The sequence below is a fragment of the Mustela putorius genome, unplaced genomic scaffold, assembly GCF_011764305.1.
Source record: "Mustela putorius furo isolate JIRA1106 unplaced genomic scaffold, ASM1176430v1.1 tig00000460_pilon_pilon_pilon, whole genome shotgun sequence".
Lineage (NCBI taxonomy): Eukaryota > Metazoa > Chordata > Mammalia > Carnivora > Mustelidae > Mustela > Mustela putorius.
The window spans coordinates 16368813-16391185 of record NW_025421389.1 but is presented as its reverse complement, the minus strand read 5'-3'; the positions used below and the strand labels follow the sequence as shown (position 1 = coordinate 16391185).

Genomic DNA, 22373 nt, shown 5'->3' with positions numbered 1-22373 from the left:
AGCCTGCTTCCTCCTCTCTCTCTGCCTGCCTCTCTGTCTACTTGTGATCTCTGTCTGTCAAATAAATAAAATCTTTAAAAAAAATTAACCAGCGAGTCATAATCACTGATCACAGATCACCATAACAAATATAAATAACAATGAAATAGTTTGAAATAGTTTGTGAATTACTGAAATGTAACACAGGCGTGAAGGGAGCAAATGCTGTGGAAAAATGGCGCCAGTATACTTGTTTGATTCAGGATGGCTGCAGACCTTCAATTTATAAAAAATGCAGTATCTGCAAGGTGCAGTAGAGTAAATCCTTTGTGTTGGAAAGGATTAGGAATGAGTGAAGAAGGGCTTGGAAAAGTTGTCGCCATGGAGATGGCCCTAATCTATATAAACATCAGAGACTTCTGGTTTCTGTCAAAGGGTGAAGCAACATGTGTTGTTTGCCTCCAGACAAAAAAAAAAAAAAAACAATCTGGGAGAAACCGAAGAAACAAGAGGGAAGCATGATTTCCAGAATCTAATGATAATTACTGTGAAATGACAACAAAGCATAAGAAAACTCCAAGGAGACAGAAGGTCGTCTTTTTTCCCCTGGGTGGATAGTGGCCACTTAGACCCCCGCAGGGAAGAGGAAGCATTGGGATACTAGAATGCTTTTCTTTTTTTTTTTTTAAAGATTTTTTTTTTTTTTAAAGATTTTATTTATTTATTTGACAGAGAGAGATCACAGGTAGATAGAGAGGCTGGCAGAGAGAGAGAGAGAGGGAAACAGGCTCCCTGCCGAGCAGCCGAGCAGAGAGCCCGATGTGGGACTTGATCCCAGGACCCTGAGATCTTGACCTGAGCTGAAGGCAGCGGCTTAACCCACTGAGCCACCCAGGCGCCCTAGAATGCTTTTCATGTGCAATTCCTTTAGACTATCCTTGCTTGCACTATCATGACAGAAGTAAGTAGCAACAGTCCAACCTTGAAATGTCAGGGCAGCACCAAGCATTGGACTGAGTGAGGAAGTGATGGAAATTAGCTGACCAGCCACACACGAGCCTTCATGCCCTTATGACTCCCCTGTAAACTACCAAAGCCCAGGTGTTACCTTCTAAAAGAGCCACCGCCAGGTGAAATCCTGACCAGAGGTGTTGCCGCAGGGAAGGGCAGCCCTTACCACCGGTTGGTGGTAATTGTCATTCTCCACTCTAGGTCTCAACTCTCTCCACTTCTTAAATCAGGGGTTGACTAACTTTTTCTGTCAGGTGATAAATTATATATTTTAGGCTTTGTGAGCCGTATGGTTTCTCTGCAATTATCCAACTTTGTCCCTGTGGTGCTCACACAGCTGTAGGCTGTGTAAACAAATGGCAGTTTCTGTGCTCCAAAAAACTGTATTTATAAAAATGCACAATGGGTCCAACTTGGCCCATGGGCCATAGTTTGCAGATTACTGTCTTACATTAATCAGATTGATGCAGACAAGTACATGGCCTTTGGCTCCTTACGAACATGCATTACCACAAAGAGCAGTTGGCATCTCCCAAGGTACATGGGTTGACAGGCAAACAATAGGACCCCCCCACCCACCCAAAAAAGACAAAACAAACATCACCTACCACCTGAAGTAGCATTACTGGTAGGATGGAATTTAAATATGCAAAATAAGAACATTCAAGGAGATAAGAGAATATACTAGAGAAAGAAAAAAGGAACAGGAAGTCACAAACAAGAGCCAAATAGGAAATGTTATTACGTAAAATGTAATAATTAAAAAACATGATAAATTGTGGCAGGGATAAAACTGAAGAACCACTACTGAGTTGGAAGCTCACATTGGAGGACTCTCTAGAGGGCAACAGGAAAGAAGAACAAAATAGAACATTTTTTTTTTTTTTAAAGATAAGAGATACAGAGGAGTTTCAGCAGGAAAGACAAATAAATAGAGAGATCATATTTGGGGAAATTTATAGACATTTCCCAGAATTGACAGGGATGGGATCTCTAGTAGAGAAGGCTTATAAGGTAAAAAAACAAAAGAGAAAATGAAAACTGTTCTGTATAAAACATCTCATGAAAAGGAAGATTCCAGACAGATTAAAGTTCTCAATGTGAAAAAAATAAAACAAACAAAGTGTAAAGAAGAGGGGCGCCTGGGTGGCTCAGTTGGTTGGGCATCTGACTCTTCATTTTGGCTTAGGTCACGATCTCAGGGTGGTGAGGTAGAGCCCAGAGTCAGGTTCTGTGCTGGGTGTGGAGCATAAGGTTCTCTCTCTCTTTCCTTCTGCCCCTCCCCCACCGCCCCTGCTCTTGCCTGTGCTCTCGAAAACAAAACAAAACTGTAAAGAAGAAAATGTAGGACAATGACTTTGTCATCTAGGGTGGGTGCTTTGGTTTTGATCAAAGTTCAAAGTCATGAATTATAACTAAGAATTGATACTTTTGAGTTATCTCAAAACTAAGATTTTAAAAAAATTTTATTTATTTATTTATTTTTAAAGATTTTATTTATTTATTTGACAGAGAGATCACAAGTAGGCAGAGAGGCAGGCAGAGAGAGAGAGGAGGAAGCAGGCTTCCGGCCGAGCAGAGAGCCCGACGCGGGACTCGATCCCAGGACCCTGAGATCATGACCTGAGCCAAAGGCAGTGGCTTAACCTACTGAGCCACCCAGGCGCCCTAAGATTTTTTTTTAATGGGAAGTTTATTTTTTCATTCTTTTTAAAAAATTATGTTATGTTAGTCACCAGTACATCATTATTTTTTGATGTAGTGTTCCATGATTCATTGTTTGTGTAGAACACCCAGTGCTCCATGCAATCCTTGCCCTCCTTAATACCCATCACCAGGCTCACCCATCCCCCATCCCCTTCCTTCTAAAACCCTCAGTTTGTTTCCTGGAGTCCATAGTCTCTCATGGTTCATCTCCCACTCCAATTTCTCCCCCTTCATTTTTCCCTTCCTTCTCCTAATGTTCTCCATGCTAGTCCTTGTGTTTCACAAATAAGTGAAACCATATGATACTGACTTTCTCTGTTTGACTTATTTCACTCAGCATAATCTCTTCCAGTCCAGTCCATGTTGATGCAAAAGTCGGGTATTCATCCTTTCTGATGGCTGAGTAATATTCCACTGTTAACATGGAAAATTTAATATACACACAACCAATTGGGGGAGCACTTTTTTCTTTTAAGATTTTATTTATTTATTTGACAGATCACAAGTAGGCAGAGAGGCAGGCAGAGAGAGAGAGAAGGAAGCAGGCTCCCTGCTGAGCAGAGAGCCTAATGTGGGGCTTGATCCCAGGATCCAGAGATCATGACCTGAGCTGAAGGCAGAGGCTTTAACCCACTGAGCCACCCAGGTGCCCCTGGGGGAACACTTTTACAACTATTTTTTAACCACCAGTGGTATAACCCACACAACAAATGAAATTCCCCTAGGGCTGCTGTTTCTTGCTGACACAAAAGATCTGAGCAACCCTGCCATCTTTTGATATTTGACACAACTATTGAACACCTACTTGCATGGTAAGCCCTGATTTCAGTTCTTAATGGTTTGGGATTGTGCTTTGGTCCTTGTCAAATTTCCTGGCCTAATCTCTCTTCCACTTAACTCTCTTTCTTCACGTCTTCATTTGAAAGGGGCAATTAGACACTTAGTGTTCCCTTATTGATTGATCCTGCCTAGGAATATTGAACCAGTAAATTCTAGTGCCTTCCTACACAGAGCATGCTTGCAAAGAAATACACTGCGTCTCATGGGAGCTTATTGGATATGCAAAAGATTGAGCTCACTTCAGATCTAGTCAATTAGAATCTATGTTTTTCACAAGTTCTTCAGGTAACGTGCATGCATATTAAAGTTTGAGAAGTGCTGTTACAGATTTGGGCGAAGGCCTGATATCCTACAAACCACAACCACATCTTTTATCATTGAAGCAACACAGAAATTCAATGACTTCCATGAAGCTGCTGATCTAGTTTGTGGCTGGACCCCAATTAAAACCCAGAATATTTGATTCTCATCCAAGGGTAATTTCTAAACCACTGTGGAGTCTGTCATTTCCAGGTTTTACAGAGTTCATCCCTGGTCAGGTTTTCACTTCTCTAATTTGTGCCAGTTTGTCATAAGCCTCAGCTGTTTCTGTCAGCTGCTCTTTTTTCTCAGGCCAGTGTTGGTCCATATGTAGGAGACAGCTGTGTGTTCCTCCTGCCAGTGGCCTTCTGGCATAGTGTGTTTGCAGTATGTTCCCATGCATGAAGAACGGAGAGTGCTTTCTATCAATATGCCATGTGACCCAGGCCCTAGTTGCAAGTTTATGTCTCTAATGCCTTAATAATATTTGTGGAACTGAGAATACTTTTATGAGTTTTTATGAGTTTGTGGAACTGGCTCATTCATGACCTCCTTGTCACATCTGATATAGGAGACTTCTGTTCCTCGCTTTCTTTTTTTTTTTTTTTTTTAAGATTTTATTTATTTATTTGACAGACAGAGATCACAAGTAGGCAGACAGGCACACAGAGAGAGGGAGAGAAGGAAGCAGGCTCCCTGCAGAGCAGAGAGCCCTATGCGGGAGTCGATCCCAGGACCCTGAAATCATGACCTGAGACGAAGGCAGCGGCTTAACCCACTGAGCCACCCAGGTGCCCCTGTTCTTCGCTTTCTTAAAAAACTTATTCTTTGTTGGGGCACCTGGGTGGCTCAGTAGAGTAAGCATCTGCTTTCTGCTCAGATCATGATCCTGGGATCCTGGGATCTGCTTTCTGCTCAGATCATGATCCTGGGATCCTGGGATCGAGCGCCATGTCATGCTCCCTGCTCAGCGGAGAGTCTGTTTCTCTCTCTCCCTCTGTCCTTGCCCCTCCCCCCAACTGGCTCATACTCTCTCTCTGACACATAAATAAATAAATTCTTAAAAGAAATTATTCTTTGTTAAATGAAATTGGAGTCCTCTGTTCTGTGAACCTGATTCCGCTCTAACACCAGGACCCTTCTAGGCTGTAAGTTGGACGTAAATTGCTGCGTAAGTTATTGAATTTTTCAAAAGCCAACTATTATAAACTCTATATCTAAAGTCTTCATTGTTGATTTCTGTTACCCAAAATACAATCTGTAAGTAATAAAAACTTTAATTCTCATGTTTGCTCAATACATTTCTCTCAAATAAGATTTGTGTCTATGGTAGAAATTAATAGAAAGAGAGATGGCTGGGACCCATGATACCATATTCTCAATTTTGTGACAAGCTGTGTAGAGCAGCTGTAGCTTCTCCTATGTGTGCCTAGAGGATAAGGCCAAGAAAAGGACTATGTTCTTTGTTACTAGCCTTGGAGCCCAATCTCAATGTATTTCCTTGATGTGAGTTATGCCAAGACTTCTGTCTGTCTGAAGAGGTGGATCCATGACTAAAAGTAGCTTCAGTTCATACCTCAGGGTCACACTCTGATATTGGTCCTTGATATCTTCCCACTTTGATAGCATAAAGGAGCATAAACAGGAACCAACATACAAAAATCAGTTGCAGGGGCGCCTGGGTGGCTCAGTGGGTTAAAGCCTCTGCCTTCAGCTCGGGTCATGATCCCAGGGTCCTGGGATCGAGCCCCACATCGGGCTCTCTGCTCTGAAAAGAGCCTGCTTCCTCCTCTCTCTTTCTCTGCCTGACTCTCTCCCTACTTGTGATCTCTGTCAAATAAATAAATAAAATCTTTAAAAAAAAAATCAGTTGCATTTCTATTCATTAACAATAAACTATCAAGAAAATTAAATACATAATCTCACTTAAAATAGTACGAAAAAGAATAGAATACTCAGGGATAAATTTAACCCAGGAGATGAGAGACTTGTACACTGAAAACAGTAAATCACTGATGAAAGAAATTAAAGAAGACTTAAGTAAATGGAAAGACATTTATGTTCATGGATTGGAAGACTGTTGGTGTCCATCCTACCTAAAGTGATCTACAGATTTAACGTAATCCCTATCAAAGTCTTAGTGTATTTATTTTTTTTAAGGAAATAGAAAAAAAAAAATCCTAAAATTTATATGGAACCGCGAAAGACCCAAGGATAGTGTAAGGATGGGTTATGTCCCTAAGTGGTTGACACCGTGTATGTGATCTGAGATTAGAGAAAGGTCGCCCTCCCCACCATAAAACTGTGGGAGGCTGAGGCAGAAGGAAACGTAAATAAAGTTAAATTTCCTCTAAACCTAAATCTAGCTTAACCTCCAGGATGACGCCAGGGTGACGCCAGTGTGGCAAAAGGTTAAACAAAATTAAACTGTCAAAGTGGGGTGCATGATATGTATGTAGCTATGAAAAAGTGCCTTGAAAATACTATATAAACCCTTGGCTTTGAGTGCTCAGGGTTCTTGTTGAAACCCGCTGCACTGGGCAGATACTTGGACCCCAGCTAGCTGGAAATAAACCTCGCTCTGTGACTTGCATTATTGAGAGTGTTCTCTGTCTAATTGAGGGGTGGTCGATTTTGTACCCTAACATTTGGAGGTCCCACCAAGATTTAAGACCCTCCTCTGAGAGACAGACAACTCCCTGATTGGAAGGTTTAACTAAAGGAACAGCGGAAGGAGGATTGGCCACCTTCGTCTGGAGAACTTAAAAGTTCTCGCCTGGAGGGACGGAAGGTCCCTATCTGGATCTGGTAGAGATCTCGCCTGGAGGGACTAAAGGTCCCTGTCTGGATCTGGTAGAGAATTCTCATCTAGGGGGACGAAGGGTTTGCCACTGGAAGCTCCAATCTGAAGTCGCCGAAAGACTTCCACAGTGGATGCCTTTTGGACGGCTAGGTAAGGATCCTGAGCATTGTGTGAGTGGAAAGGCGCCAGTGAATGTGGTGCGACTGACCCGCCGGTGGGTGTTAGAAAGCTTGTGTCGAATCTGTGTACTGTTGGCTTTGTGTCTCTTGTCCTTTTCTGGCTGTTTGTACTAACAATGGGACAGGCTCAGTGACGCCTAAGACTCTGCTCCTGAGCCACTTCCCTGAGATCGGCGCCAAGGTTTACGATTTTGGCTTGGAGGTAAAAAAAAGGTAAGTTTGATACACTCTGTTCTGCAGAATGGCCTGCCTTTAAGGTGGGCTGGCCACGCCAAGGGACCTTTTCTCTGGTCACCATTAAGAAAGTCCGAGATGTGATCAACCGGCCCGGACTACAGGGCCACCCGGATCAATATCCTTACATTTTAATGTGGCAGGCCATGGTAGAAAATCCTCCCTCCTGGCTGAAGCCATTTATCCCCGAGAAGCCCGAGGGTCGCCCCCCCAACCCGCCCCGTGCTCGCAGTCTCTGGGGGGGGGGGGCCTTCACCCGACCACGCCCGACCTTAAGGCCCGCCCAAAACCCCCGGGGGGCACACCCATGAAACCCGTCTTACTGGAAGGGTCGAACACCTGAACGCCTCCTTGATAGACTTAGACTTAGAAGAAACCCCCCTCCATACGCGCCTGAGGCGCCGCTCCAGCCTGAGGCAGCAGCCCCTTCTGAGCCCCCTCATTACTCTCCCCCCCCCCCCTCCAGGGACCAGCAAGGGAATTAAGGCCCAGTAGGCACCCGGAGGAAATCCTGGAAGAGGAACCGTCTTCCTCTACCTCAGCTGGGGCTCCCATTCTCCCGGTCCGGGCCCTGGGGGGTACCGGCCCAGATGCGGAACGATCTTACCAGTATTGGCCTTTTTCAAGCAGTGATCTGTATAACTGGAAGGCTCAACCCCTCTCTCACCCCCCCTTTTCCGAAGACCCAAGGGGTCTAACTGACCTATTTGAGTCTGTTATGCATACACACAGTCCCACGGGACGACTGTCAGCAGCTCCTTAAGACCTTGTTTACGACCGAAGAGCGCGAACCAATCCTCACCGAGGCCAGAAGGAATGATCCCGGGGACAACGGGCGAAGACCCTGCCCAACTTGCTAGAAGAGCGCTTCCCCTTGAATAGACCGGATTGGGACTTTGGAAACGCGGAAGGTAGGGAGCGTCTCCGAGTCTATCGCCAGACTCTCACGGCGGGTCTCCGGGCAGCGGCGCGCCGCCCCACCAATTTGGCTAAGGTAAAAGGCGAAATGCAAGGGGAAAAGGAAAGCCCGGCCGTGTTTTTAGAGCGCCTCTATGATGCTTATAGACAGTACAACCCTCTAGACCCCCTGGCAGAGGAAAATCAGTCAGCTGTGATTATGTCCTTTATAAACCAGGCTGCCCCAGATATTAGGAAGAAATTATACAAGCAAGAAGGGTCAGGGGAAGTGACCGTTCGAGATCTGATGAAAGTGGCAGAAAAAGTTTTCAACACTCGGGAGACCCCGGAGGAAAGAGAGGATAGAATCAGGAAGGAAAATCAGGAAATACAAGAAAAGTTGCGACAGGAGGATAGAGAGCACCGGCGTAAGGAAAACCGGAGGAACCAGAAAGAAATAGCTAAAATATTACTGGCAGGAGTTCAGGGTTGGGCCGGACCAAAGTCAGGTCAGGCAAGCTCTGGGCGTCCCCGACCTGAACTAGGCAGAGATCAGTGCGCCTATTGTAAGGAATACGGAAACTGGAAAAAGGAGTGCCCTAACCGCAAAGGACAGCGGGAACGGGCTGCTACAAGTGGCAAGGACGCCCGTGTCCTATTAGCGGGGATAGACAGTGATTAGGGGGGACGGGACTCGGGTCCTCTCCCCGAGTCGTGGGTAATGGAGGAGAAACCAGTGGGATTCATGGTGGACACAGGAGCCCAGTACTCAGTTTTAAACAAGCCTACGGAAACCTGTCTCAGAAAACCAGCATGGTGCAGGGGGCAGCTGGGTCCAAGGCTTATCAATGGACCAGGAGGCGCCAAGTGAACTTGGGCCGCCACCAAGTGACCCACTCCTTCCTGGTTATTCCTGAATGTCCAGCCCCTTGCTGGGGCGTGATCTCCTAACCAAAGTCCAGGCCCGTATCTACTTTGAGCTTGAGGGCATCAAAGTAATGGATGGCAAAGGACAGCCCCTTCATGTTTTGACCCTGTCCCTTGAGGATGAGCATCGCCTATTTGCCCTGCAGAACACTTCTTCCCCCATAGAGTGGCCCCATGAGGTAAATTACTGGCTTAGAACATACCCACAGGCGTGGGCGGAGATAGCTGGTGTGGGTCTGGCGGCCCACAGAGCACCAATAGTGGTTGAAGTAAAGGCCTCGGCCCAGCCTATTCGGTCCGCCAATGCCCCATGTCCACTGAGGCACGAAAGGGGATTGCCCCCCACATTAACCGCCTCTTAGAAGCTGGGATACTGAAGCCCTGCCACTCCGCATGGAACACCCCGCTTCTTCCCATTAAAAAGCCAGGGGGAAAAGATTACAGGCCAGTCCAGGACTTGAGGGAAATAAGAAAGAGGATCGAGGACATCCACCCCACGGTTCCCAACCCTTATACCTTGCTAACTCACTTACCCCCCTCACTTACTTGGTATACTACTTTGGACCTAAAGGATGCATTTTTTAGCACAGCCCTGGCACCCAGCAGCCAACACATTTTTGCCTTCTAATGGCATGATGACAGTATGGGAACCTCCAGAGAGTTAACCTGGACTAGACTACCACAAGGCTTCAAAAACTCTCCTACTCTGTTTAATGAAGCCTTAAATCAGGATTTGGACTCGTTCCGCCGGAGTCATGACTCAGTTACACTTCTACAATACGTAGATGACTTGCTTCTGGCAGCCCCCACTGAGGCCGAGTGCTTACGGGCCACTGGAGACCTTCTCCAGGAACTGGGGCGCTTGGGCTATCGGGCCAGGGCAAAGAAAGCCCCAATATGCAGGCAGACAGTTACCTACCTGGGATATAAATTAAAGGAAGGGACCAGATGGTTAACAGAGGCCATGAAAGAGACTATTCTCAGACTCCCAGTCCCAACCTCAGCCCGAGAAGTCCGTGAGTTTCTAGGTTCAGCAGGCTACTGCGGGCTATGGATTCTGGGGTATGCTGAGATAGCAAAGCCCCTATATGAGGCAACCAAGGATAAGGCTTTTGAGGAACTTAAGACCGCCCTCTTTTTTTTTTTTTTTAAGATTTTATTTATTTATTTGACAGAGAGAGATCACAAGTAGGCAGAGAGGCAGGCAGAGAGAGAGAAGGAAGCAGGCTCCCTGCTGAGCCCCTGCGGGGCTCGATCCCAGGACCCTGAGATCATGACCTGAGCTGAAGGCAGCGGCTTAACCCACTGAGCCACCCAGGCGCCCCTAAGATTGCCCTCTTAAAGGCACCAGCCCTGGCATTGCCAGACCCACTGAAGTCCTTTACCCTCTTCATTGATGAGAGGAGGGGAATAGCAAAAGGGGTACTAATGCAGCACCTGGGGCCATGGAAGCGTCCGGTTGCCTATTTTTCTAAGAGATTAGATCCCGTTGCATCAGGATGGCCCCCATGCCTAAGAATCATTGCGGCAGTAGCCCTGATGGTAAAGGATGCGGACAAGCTCACTTTCCGGCAACATCTAAAGGTAGTAACTCCCCATGCGATCGAAGGAGTTCTAAAACATCCCCCTGGTAGGTGGATGACTAATGCTCGCCTGACCCATCACCAGGGACTCCTGTTAGATGCACCTCAGATCATCTTTGCTGAGCCAACCTCACTGAATCCAGCCACTTTGCTGCCGACCCCGGATCTAGAGGCCCCCCTGCACAACTATCAGGAGATTGTTGTGCCCAAATTCCGAGACCCCTCAAAGACGACCACCAGAGTCCAGAGTCAAAGCCAAACAGCAAGAGTTGTTTATTACGAGTTTGAACCCGGACCTCCGCGCACTCATTACTGGTGACGCTAAGAGGTCCTGAGCTCAGGATCACAGCACTTTTTATACACTATTTGGGGAGGCAGGGACTTAGCATACATCATAGTATCTCGTAACAAATCACTACATACTGTGGGAAAATCAAACAGCAACTCCATAATATGACTGGCATGCTACAGAGCGGGAAAAGGCTGGGAACAGATTATTGGTTAGGTCAAAGGGCTGTCATTCTTCAAACTGCTTGGTTGGCACTGCTAGGGTATGTGTCACCTCAGGATTGGCCGGGGTCTCCCTGTCAAGCCGCGGGGTGCCAGATGGTTATTATCTCCTGTACCCAAAGCTGGGTGGGGGGTCCGGGAGCAGTCACTTTGTCATGTCCAATTCTGGGTGGGGGTTTCTCTGGTGCCAGATGGCTGTTATCTCTCGGCCCAGAGCCGGGTGGGGGTCTGGGAGCGGCCACTCTGCTAGGTTTGATTCTGGGCAGGGGTTGTGTGGTTACAGAGTGTCTATAGAAAGTTTGCTGGTAATTTTCCATCTCCTCATGGGTTAGCAAGCCAAGGTACAGAAGCAAAAATAGCGGTTATGGCTATAATTTAGGCATCTCAAGATCATGACAGAAATCACTCAGGTGCGTCCTGACCTCCAGGACACCGCCCTTCCCAACAGTGAGTTGATCTGGTACACTGATGGAAGCAGCTTGTTAGGGACGGGGTACGAAGCAGATGCAGCAGTGGTGGACCAGGACGGGAGTGTCATTTGGAGTGCCCCGCTTCCCCCAGGGACTTCAGCCCAAAAGGCCGAACTGATTGCGCTGGCAGAGGCATTGGAGCGGGCTGAAGGGAAACGGGTGACTGTCTACACAGATAGCCGCTATGCTTTCGGCACTGTGCACGTGCATGGCGCCATCTACCGGGAGAGGGTTTTGTTACAATGGAGGGAAAGGAACTGCGTAACCTCCTAGAGGTGCAGAGGCTGCTGGCAGCTCTGCAGAAGCCCGGGGCAGTTGCGGTTGTTCACCTCCCGGGACACCAGTCTGCCCAAACTTTGGAAGCAGAGGGAAACTGGCGGGCAGATGAGGCCGCCAAAAGGGCGGCAATAGCTCCAACAGTTCTAATACTAGCCCTGCCCGCTCCCTCGCTCCCTCGCCTAACCCCGCGACCTGACTACAGCCCGGAGGACCTGCAATGGATCCGGAACCACGACTGCCTAGAGCCGGATCAGCAGGGGTGGCACAGGGCCCAGAAGGAAGACTAATACTGCCTGCCAAACTAGGACTGTCCCTCCTTACTAACCTGCACCAAGCCACCCATTTAGGGAAGAGAAAGATGATGACAGTTCTCGAGTCCACCCGCCTTAAGTTTCCACGACAAGCCACCCAGATCCAGGAAATTGTGGACCAATGTGCCGGGTGCCAGGCTATGAGACCCAGTAGGAAGGGACCCCTACACACAGGTACAAGGGTACCGGGAAAAACACCGGGGCGGAGCTGGGAGGTGGATTTTACTGAAGTCAAACCTGGGAGGTATGGATATAAGTATCTACTAGTATTCGTTGATACTTTTTCAGGCTGGGTGGAGGCCTTCCCCACGAAACGAGAAACTGCCCCAATGGTTGCTAAGGCAATACTAGAAGAAATCATACCCCGATATGGGGTACCAGAAGTTTTAGGGTCCGATAACGGTCTGGCTTTCATCAGTAAAGTCCTACAGGCGCTAGCCCAAACAGTGGGGATGAATTGGAAGTTACATTGTGAATATAATCCCCCGAGTTCAGGGCAGGTAGAAAGGATGAAGCGGACCCTAAAGGAGACCTTATCTAAATTAGCCATCGAGACTGGCGGGGACTGGGTGACCCTCCTACCCTATGCTATCTTCCGGGTTTGGAACTCTCCTTCTGTGCACGGGTTAACTCCCTTTGAAATCCTGTATGGGAGACCAACCCCCATTATTGTCCGTGCCTTGCCCAAACAAGACCCTGATGTGACCCCAAACTATCTGGTCAGTCTGAAGGCTCTATTGGAAGTCCAAAATGAGATTTGGCCCTTAGTGCGTTCTTTGTATGATATAAAGGACACATCGAACCCGGAACATGGTATTGTCCTAGGGGAATGGGTATGGGTGAGGAGACATAGGACCCGTACTTTAGAGAAAAGATGGAAGGGTCCTTATATGGTTGTTCTGGTCACCCCAACTGCCTTAAAGGTTGACGGCATTGGGCCTTGGGTCCACCACTCTCACGTGCACCGGACTACCCTGCCAGAACAGAGACAAGCCAGAGAGTGGACCGTGGGGCAGCACCCTGATAACCCCTTGAAGCTGTGGATCTCAAGACCTCAGGAGCACACTGGACCTTCTGCCCAGCCCGATGATGAAATGGCTATTGATCCTGACCCTGTTCATCACCTGGAGAAAGACCCATACGGGGACCAACCCACATCAACCTTATAAGCAGACATGGATTCTGACAGATGGACAAACTGGTAAAACCCTCAACGAAACCACCAGCACGGCCCCATTAAACACATGGTGGCCGGATTTATATTTCGACCTCAGGGAACTTTTCGGACTTATGCGGGGGAAGGAACACAATTATAGTATCAGACAAAGGCGGGCCCTTATTGACACTGCTCAAGGAAGAGCGCAAGGATTCTGGGCCTGCCCAGGCAATTTAAAACATAACTGGAGGACCTGTGGTGGCTTAGAGAGTGTTTTCTGTAAGAGCTGGAGTTGTGTAACCTCCAATGATGGGCCCCGGAAGTGGGCTGTCGGGAATCGGGACTTGGTCAATTTCACTTTCAGAGACCCCGACAACAGGGTACCCCAAGTGCGTATACAATTTAACCAAGAACAAGCAAAAAGGGAAAAGTCCTGGGTGTCTGGAGTGACTTGGGGATTTCAGCTTGATACGGGCCGGCTCTTCTGGGCCGGCCCTTACCCAAGTGGATTATTAACCATTAAATTGGTTATCCACGAGGCACAGAAAGACACAGTTCCTGTGGGTCCAAATCGGATATTGGCTCCTCCCACTCATACCAAGAACCCAGGTAGCCGGGACATTTCGAAAAGGACCGTGAGAACCCAGAATATTATTACCCCTATAATATCCCCGGCACCTGCCACGCAGGCCGCTAAGGATCCTCTATGGAACCTGATGCGCGCTATGTATAAAACCCTTAACGACACCAGCCCTAGCCTTACGGCTTCCTGCTGGTTATGTTATGATATAAAACCACCATTTTATGAAGCCATAGGCCTCAATGCTACTTATACTGGTATGGCCAATACAACCCCCTCTCAGTGTCCATGGGAATACAATAAAATAGGCTTAACCCTACAACATGTACGCGGTGAAGGGACTTGCGTAGGAAAAGTGCCCCAGGATAAACAAAGTTTATGCGCTGCTGTACATAGCACCCCTAGTCAGGAAGATAATATAAGATGGCTAACCCCAGATGGTAATGGATGGTGGGTATGTTCTAAGACTGGCCTTACCCCATGCCTCTCGACCTTAATCCTTAATGCCACAAAGGAATTCTGTGTCCTAGTGACCGTGATGCCCCGCATTACCTACCACCCTGAGGAAAGCATGTATTCCCACTGGGATCAAGGCCTGAGCCTGAAGAGTAAGAGGGAGCCTTTCACTACATTCACCATTGCTACCCTGTTCAGTTTGGGAGTAGCTGGGGCCGGAACTGGCATAGCCTCTCTGGTCGCTCACCAAGCAGGGATGTCATCCCTGAGGGCGGCCGTAGGTGAAGATATAGAAAGAATAGAGACCTCCATCAGTCATTTAGAAAAGTCTCTCACCTCCCTATCCGAGGTCGTCCTCCAAAATAGAAGAGGACTTGATTTATTATTTCTACAACAAGAAGGACTATGTGCCGCACTAGGAGAAGAATGCTGTTTTTATGCTGACCATTCAGGAGTAGTGAAAGAATCCATGGCTAAAGTAAGAGAAGGATTGGCTAAAAGAAAAAGAGAAAGGGAGGCACAAGAGAACTGGTTTGAGGCTTGGTTTAGTAAATCTCCCTGGCTCTTCACCTTAGTTTCTACCTTAGTTGGGCCACTTATTCTGCTTGTGCTTATTTTAACTTTTGGGTCCTGCATTCTAAATAAACTTATTAATTTTGTAAAGGACCGTGTTAATACCGCCCAACTCCTGGCCTTGAGACAACAAAATGAAAAGTGGCCCACTCCTGAGGGCCCCCACGACTGTCCTGCAAATGAGCAAGATTCCTCATTATGAGCAACTAAGAAGGGGGGAATGTAAGGATGGGTTACGTCCCTAACTGGTCGACACCTTGTATGTAATCTGAGATAAGAGAAAATGGCTAGGGGCACCTGGGTGGCTCAGTGGGTTAAGCTGCTGCCTTCACTCAGGTCATGATCTCAGGGTCCTGGGATCGCGTCCCACATCGGGCTCTCTGGTCGGCGGGGAGCCTGCTTCCCTTCCTCTCTCTCTCTGCCTGCCTCTCTGTGTACTTGTGATCTTTCTCTGTCAAATAAATAAATAAAAATCTTAAAAAAAAAAAAGAAAATGGCTAAAACCTGAAAAAACAATTTTATCATATACCACCAGCGCGATTAGGCGATGGTGCCACAGGGACCAGATGTTAAAGAAAAACAAATAGTTAACTTGCAGAGATCACAATCCTGCAAGACAGGAATCTCCCTTGGTTTGCAAATGTCCTAGTGATTTTTGATTTTGATTTTGATTTTTGATTACAACAAAAAGGTCATCTTTTCAGTGGCTCAGTGCCTCGGGGCCAAAGGTCGCCCTCTCCACCATAAAACTGTGGGAGGCTGAGGCAGAAGGAAACATAACTAAAGTTAAATTTCCTCTAAACCTAAATCTAGCTTAACCTCCAGGATGATGCCAGGGTGACGCCAGTGTGGCAAAAGGTTAAACAAAATTAAACTGTCAAAGTGGGGTGCATGATATGTATGTAGCTATGAAAAAGTGCCTTGAAAATGCTATATAAACCCTTGGCTTTGAGTGCTCGGGGTCCTTGTTGAAACCCGCTGCACTGGGCAGATACTTGGACCCCAGCTAGCTGGAAACAAACCTCGCTCTGTGACTTGCATTATCGAGAGTGTTCTCTGCCTAATTGAGGGGTGGTTGATTCTGTACCCTAACAATAGCTAAAGAAATCTTCAGAAAGAACCAGTCTGGAACCTTCACATTTCTTGATTTTAAACTGTACTACAAAGCCACAGTAATCAAACCTGGCAAATATGGCACTGACATAAAAACAGGCATAGAGTCCCACAGAACATGTTAAAAAACAAACTTCTGGTAAGCTGAATATTTAATTGGCTTTATCAAGTGATTCATGAATCAGGCAGCATCACATCTAGCAATCAGGAAAAATTCCAAGGAGCTGTACAAAATAGAAGGATTTTAAAGACAGAAACAGGGTGGGATAATTAGCAGAGGGAATAGAAAGGGCTGTTTCAGGCAAGACCATTTTCCTTTAAGGGAAGGAGTAGTAGATCTTATCATGCTGATTACCCCATCTGCCTTTGGGGGACGGAGAGGCCCAAGTCACTGATTGCCTCTTGGGGGCTGACCAGAAAATTCCTGACTGATCAGTTAAAACTACATTTCTGGGGGGAGGTTGAAACTGCCAGCTAGGTTAGATATTAAGCCCCACTTTGGTGACTTGGCCTAAGTGACTCCATTTTGGGCCTGTCGTCTTTCTTTTTAACAAACAAAATAGGAAGCCCATAAATAGACCCTACATATATACTCAACTGAAAATTGATAAAAGAGCACAAGAATGCACAATGGGAAAAAAGGGACAGTCTTTTTAGCAAATCATGTTAGGAAAATTGGATATCCACATGCAAAAGAATGAAATTGGATTCACGCCACACACAAAAATCAGCTCAAAGATTAAAGATTTCAACATAAGACCTGAAACTGTCAAGCTGCTAGTAGAAAGCCTAGGAGTTAAACTTCATGATGTGGGGCTGGCAATGATTTCTTGGATGTGACGCCAAAAGCATAGATGATAAAGACAAAAATAAACAAGTGGAACTGCATCAAACCAGAAGCTTCTGCACAGCAGAAGAAAAAATCAACAGAGTGGAAAGGCAGTAACAGAATGGGAGAAAAATTTGCAAACCGTATATCTAATAAGAGAATATAGAAAATATATAAGGAACTCCTACATTTCAGTAGCAAAAAAGCTACCCAAGTAACAGATTAAAGTGGGCAAGAGGGGCGCCTGGGTGGCTCAGTGGGTTAAAGCCTCTGCCTTTGGTTTAGGTCATGATCCCAGGGTCCTGGGATCGAGCCCCGCAGCAGGGAGCCTGCTTCCTCCTCTCTCTCTCTGCCTGCCTTTCTGCCTACTTGTGATCTCTGTCTGTCAAATAAAATAAATAAAATCTTAAAAAAAAATAAAGTGGGCAAGAGAACTGAATAATCATTTCTCCACAGATAGCATGAAAATGGCCAATAGGTATATGAAAAGATGCTCACTTTACTAACCATCGGGGAAATGCAAATCAAAACCCTAATGAGATATAACCTCACCCCTGTTTGAATGGGTATTATAAGAAAACAAAAGACAGCAAGTGTTGGCAAGAAGGTGAAGAAGCTTGGACCGCGGATGAGATATAAAATGGTGCAGCCGTTCTGGAAAAGAGTATGGAGGTCGCTCAAAAAATTAAAAGGAGAGCTACTGTATGATCCAGAGATCCCACTTTCGGGTATATATCCAAAATATTTGAAACCAGAATCTTGAGTCAGGATTGCTGCACTCTGATGGAGTTTAGAGCAAGCACCCCAGAATGTTCCACTTTGACATGCCGAGTATGAGTGACAAGTGCTGAGTGACAAGCCTCAGCTAAAATAGCTGAGGACAATCAAGGTCCAATAGACCAAGAAGAGCTTTTTGCCTTTTCTTTAATTGTCTACAAGAATTTAGATAGGGGGGCGCCTGGGTGGCTCAGTGGTTTAAGCCGTTGCCTTCGGCTCAGGTCATGATCTCAGGGTGCTGGGATCGAGTCCCGCATCGGGCTCTCTGCTCAGCGGGGAGCCTGCTTCCCTCTGTCTCTCTCTGCCTGCCTCTCCATCTACTTGTGATTTCTCTCTGTCAAATAAATAAATAAATAAAATCTTAAAAAAAAAAAAGAATTTAGATAGGGAGCCCACACAGAGCTATCACTTCCTATTTTTTTTTTTTTACATAAGAAAACTTCCCCACCCTGGCATGACAAACGTTTGTTTACCAAACACTTGCTCTTGCCATTTTCTGTGAATTGTCTTCCCTTTGAAGTCGCAGACCCCTAAACCCCGTCTCTAACTCAGGGTGGACTACAAACCTCATTTGCCTGATTATCAGAGAGCCTCTCTGTTTTTGTGTGGCTTCAGTATATTTGGAGTTAATTTTTTTTTCCTGTCTATCTGTTTTACACCGTTTAATTATTAGACCAGGCAAAAAACTTGGAATAGGAGAAGAGAACATTTTCCTCCCCTAAACTCTCTCCTCATCATTGTAGCTCCATTCACAATAGCCAAGACATGGAAACAACCCACATGTCCACTGGTCAATGAATGGATAACAAAAAAGGTGCTATGTACCTTCAGTGAAATGTTAGCCAGCCTTGAAAACGAAGGAAGTCCCGCCATATATGACAACATGGATGGACTTGAAGTCCATTTTGAAATAAGCCAGTTGCAGAAGGACAAATACTGCATGATTTCAGTTATATGAGAAATCTAAAACAGTCAAATTGATAGAAACAGAGTGGAATGGTGGTTTCCAGGGCTGGCTGTAGTTGCTATTCCAAGATCAAATTTGAGTTATGTAAGATATATAAGTGTTAGAGATCCACTGTACAAAATTGTGCTTATAGATTGCAATCCTGAGTTGAGCATTTAAAATTTTGCTAAGAGGATAGATCTCATGTGAACTATTCTTGCTGCAATAATAATAATAATAATAATAATAATGATAAAATTGCTCTTAAAGTAATGCAATCTCTCACAACATACTTAATATTATCTGTCAGTTTGTCTTTGTTTTCTGAGATTATATCTTGAAGGGCCTAGTATACTCTTTTTGGAGTACTTTTTAAGTCAGAAGTAGCTTCTATAAACAGTATTTGGCAGTAAAAATTAATATAAAATTTGTGGAGGGCAATTTAAATTTTAAAAGTGTTCCTATTTTCCAAGACTACATAGATTTAATTATAGACATTTGTTCCCGCCAAACAAACTAGTATTATCCTAAACTATTAAAAGAATTTCAAAATTAAGTATTGTACACCATTGGAGTTTTAATTTTATAGTTTGTTCAATTCTTCCCTTGCTTTAGTACGTAAACATTTCAAGGTCTTAATGTTTGAAAGCTCCATTTTCAATAATTGCTATTTCCTAACACCTTAAAGCATGAAACTGTTTAGCACTATATTTGTTACAAGTTTGGTTGAATATTGCTGGTTTATTTTGAACAAAACACAACCAAAATCTAAAGGTTTTTCAGGGGCACCTGGCTGGCTCAGTCATTAAGCGTCTGTCTTTGGCTCACTCAGGTCATGATCCCAGGGTCCTGGGATCTAGCCCCATATCAGGATCCTTGCTCTGTGAGGAACCTGCTTCTCCCTCTCCCACTTCCCCTGTTTGTATTCTCTCTCTTACTGTGTCTTTCTCTGTCAAATAAATAAATAAAATCTTAAAAAAAATAGTTTTTTCAAACAGTACAAAATCAACGGCTATGAAACAGATAATAATTCCACTACATTTCATTATATTCACTTTTAGCCCATTGATGAAAACAACTGTATTTCAGTCATTCTCCCTGTGTATGTATACTTTTTTTTAAATTAAGAAAAATGCATGGCATGGATAAATAATGAGGGGAAACTTTGAGGAGGAAAAAAAAGAAAAATGCAGACTTGGAAAATATTGTAGATTTTTTTTTTTGCTGAAATGCTTATTTATTTATTTTTTTAAATTTTGAGAGAGAAGGAGAGTTTGTGTGTGCGCATGCACACATGCAAAAGAGAGAGAGAGAGGGTGCTCGTGCGCATGCAGATCAGGGGAGGGGCAGAGGAAGAGGGAGAGTCCCAAGCAGGCTCCCTGCTGAGTGCCAAGGTGGACCTGGGGCTCCATCTCAGATCCTGAGATCATGACCGGAGTTGAAGTCAAGTCAGGTGCTTAACCAACTGAGCCACCTTGGCACCCCTATTGAAATGTTTAAAAAGTAACACTGGACTGGAAAAGATGCATTCTTGGAAAAACAGATTAAAGTCCATGCATTTTTTTCCTCCCTCCCTCCTTTCTTTCTTTCCTTCTTTCTTTCTTTCTTTTGAAAGATTTTATTTATTTATTTGACAGAGAGAGATACATACACAAGTAGGCAGAGAGGCAGGCAGAAAGAAAGGGAAGCAGGCTCCCCACTGAGCGGAGTGCTGGATGTGGGGCTCAATCCTAGGACCCTGAGATCATGACCTGAGCCGAAGGCAGAGGCTAAACCCACTGAGCCACCCAGGCACCCCAGTACATGCATTTCTATAATAAAACTCATTCTATTGATGTTAATTTTCAATGTTTAGATCATAGGGGTTATTTTAATGGACAAGGGCACAAGTCATTTTATGTTTTTATTAGATTACTTTTTGGATATGAGTTTTCAGCAAGAAATCCTTTGTTTACAAAAAATAAATATTCCAAGGGGCACCTGAGTAGCTCAGTGGGTGAAAGCCTCTGCCTTCAGCTCGGGTCATGGTCTCAGGGTCCTGGGATCGAGCTCCGCATCGGGCTCTCTGCTCGGCAGGGAGCCTGCTTCCCCCCTCTCTCTGTCTGCCTCTCTGCTACTTGTGATCAGTCTGTCAAATAAATAAATTTTTAAAAAAAAATAAATATTCCAAAACTTTGAAAGATTAAAGAACAAAAAGAAGAAGCAGGGAAAGGATCCAAGGGACAGTACACCAAGGTAAAAAAGAGGGATTTGTCTGTAAGACCTAGAGCCACAGGCCTTCAGTTAAGGAAGAGATCATGCACTTCTGCCCTTTACTAATAATAGCTTAATGTGGGAATTATAATGGGGAAGGGCAGCCTGTCTTCAAGAGTAGGAAACCCCAGGTCTATCTTACTGCACCATATATACGTGCACATATATACTTCAGCCATGTATACGTGAGAAAGGATTCCCAGGATTCTTAAACATTTTAACTGATTCACTGATCACATTTAAAGCACCAAAACACTCAGGCTGTAATAAATCCTGAATTTGGAAATATGTCGTAGTTTGTACAATGTGAGCAGTGATCCCCTGCAATAGTGCAATTCAGTGAACTTGTTAATTACTCCTCTTTCACAGGAGGTAAATTTCCTGGGGGTTTCGTGTGTGTGTGTGTGTGTGTGTGTGACAGGTGTCGTGTGTGACTTGCACTCCCCCTTGTGGTTGGAGTAAGTTACTAATAAAACTTAATTTTCAAATTTAACCCCAAGATCAAGAACTTCCTTATGGTACTTAACTATAAAAACAAACAAAAATGTGATTAGGTATTTAAAAGGCAGAGCATAAAATTTCTATCAGTTAGGTCTATACCTGGTAAATTACTAAATTAAGAGGATGGATTTCCTTTTTCTTTTTTTTTTTTTGACTGTATTTAAATTCTAGTCAGTTAAGATAATGGATTTTCATGGATTATTGGTTGTCACTAAGATTATTATTGAATCTTTCTTTTTCTGTTTGATTGTATTAAAAACTGGGGGTTAAGTTTATAAATGTAACAGTATCTAGAGAGTTTTTCTAATATATGTTAATTACTTTAAAACTTCTAAGGCATTCTTGAACACTCCATCTCCGGGAATGTTAGTATCTTTCTCTTCTCTTTCTCTGCTTCTTGTAGGGTAATACCATGCACACACAACACTGTTCTAGTTGTTTCTTCAGTTTGGTCAAAGGACCGTTGCATGAATTGGAAGGGATGTGAGCATTCTTACAAAGTCAACAAAACAGATAATCATGTCAAAAAATGGGCAGAAGACATGAACAGACACTTCTCCAAAGAAGACATACAAATGGCTAACAGACACATGAAAAAAACGTTCATCATCATTAGCCATCTGGGAAATTCAAATCAAGACCAAATAGAGATACCACCTTACACCAGTTAGAATGGCCAAAATTAACAAGACAGTAAACAACAAGTGTTGGAGAGGATGTGGAGAAAGGGGAACCCACTGTTGGTGGGAATGCAAGTTGGTGCAGCCACTTTGGAAAAACAGTGTGGAAATTCCTTAAGAAGTTAAAAATAGAGCTTCCCTATGACCCTGCAATTGCACTACTGGATATTTACCCCAAAGATACAGACGTAGTGAAAAGAAGGGCCATCCATACCCCAATGTTCATAGCAGCAATGGCCACAGTCATCAAACTGTGGAAAGAACCAAGATGCCCTTCAATAGACGAATGGATAAAAAAGATATGGTCCATATATACAATGGAGTATTATGCCTCCATCAGAAAGGATGAATACCCAACTTTTGTATCAACATGGATGGGACTGGAAGAGATTATGCTGAGTGAAATAAGTCAAGCAGAGAGAGTCAATTATCATATGGTTTCACTTACTTGTGGAACATAAGGAATAACACAGAGGACA

The 22373-nt window shown here is 44.9% G+C and overlaps 1 protein-coding gene across 1 annotated transcript; it reads left to right on the top strand.

The window, feature by feature from the left end:
• Positions 1–1491: 1491 nt before the first annotated feature.
• LOC106005534 lies at positions 1492–12006 on the top strand. The gene is given in 11 exon segments (XM_045080317.1): positions 1492–1527; positions 7520–7631; positions 7737–7791; positions 7793–7890; positions 7893–8735; positions 8738–8872; positions 8875–9165; positions 9168–10006; positions 10207–10659; positions 11360–11666; positions 11669–12006. Coding segments are annotated over 11 exon segments (3507 nt in total).
• Positions 12007–22373: the final 10367 nt, after the last annotated feature.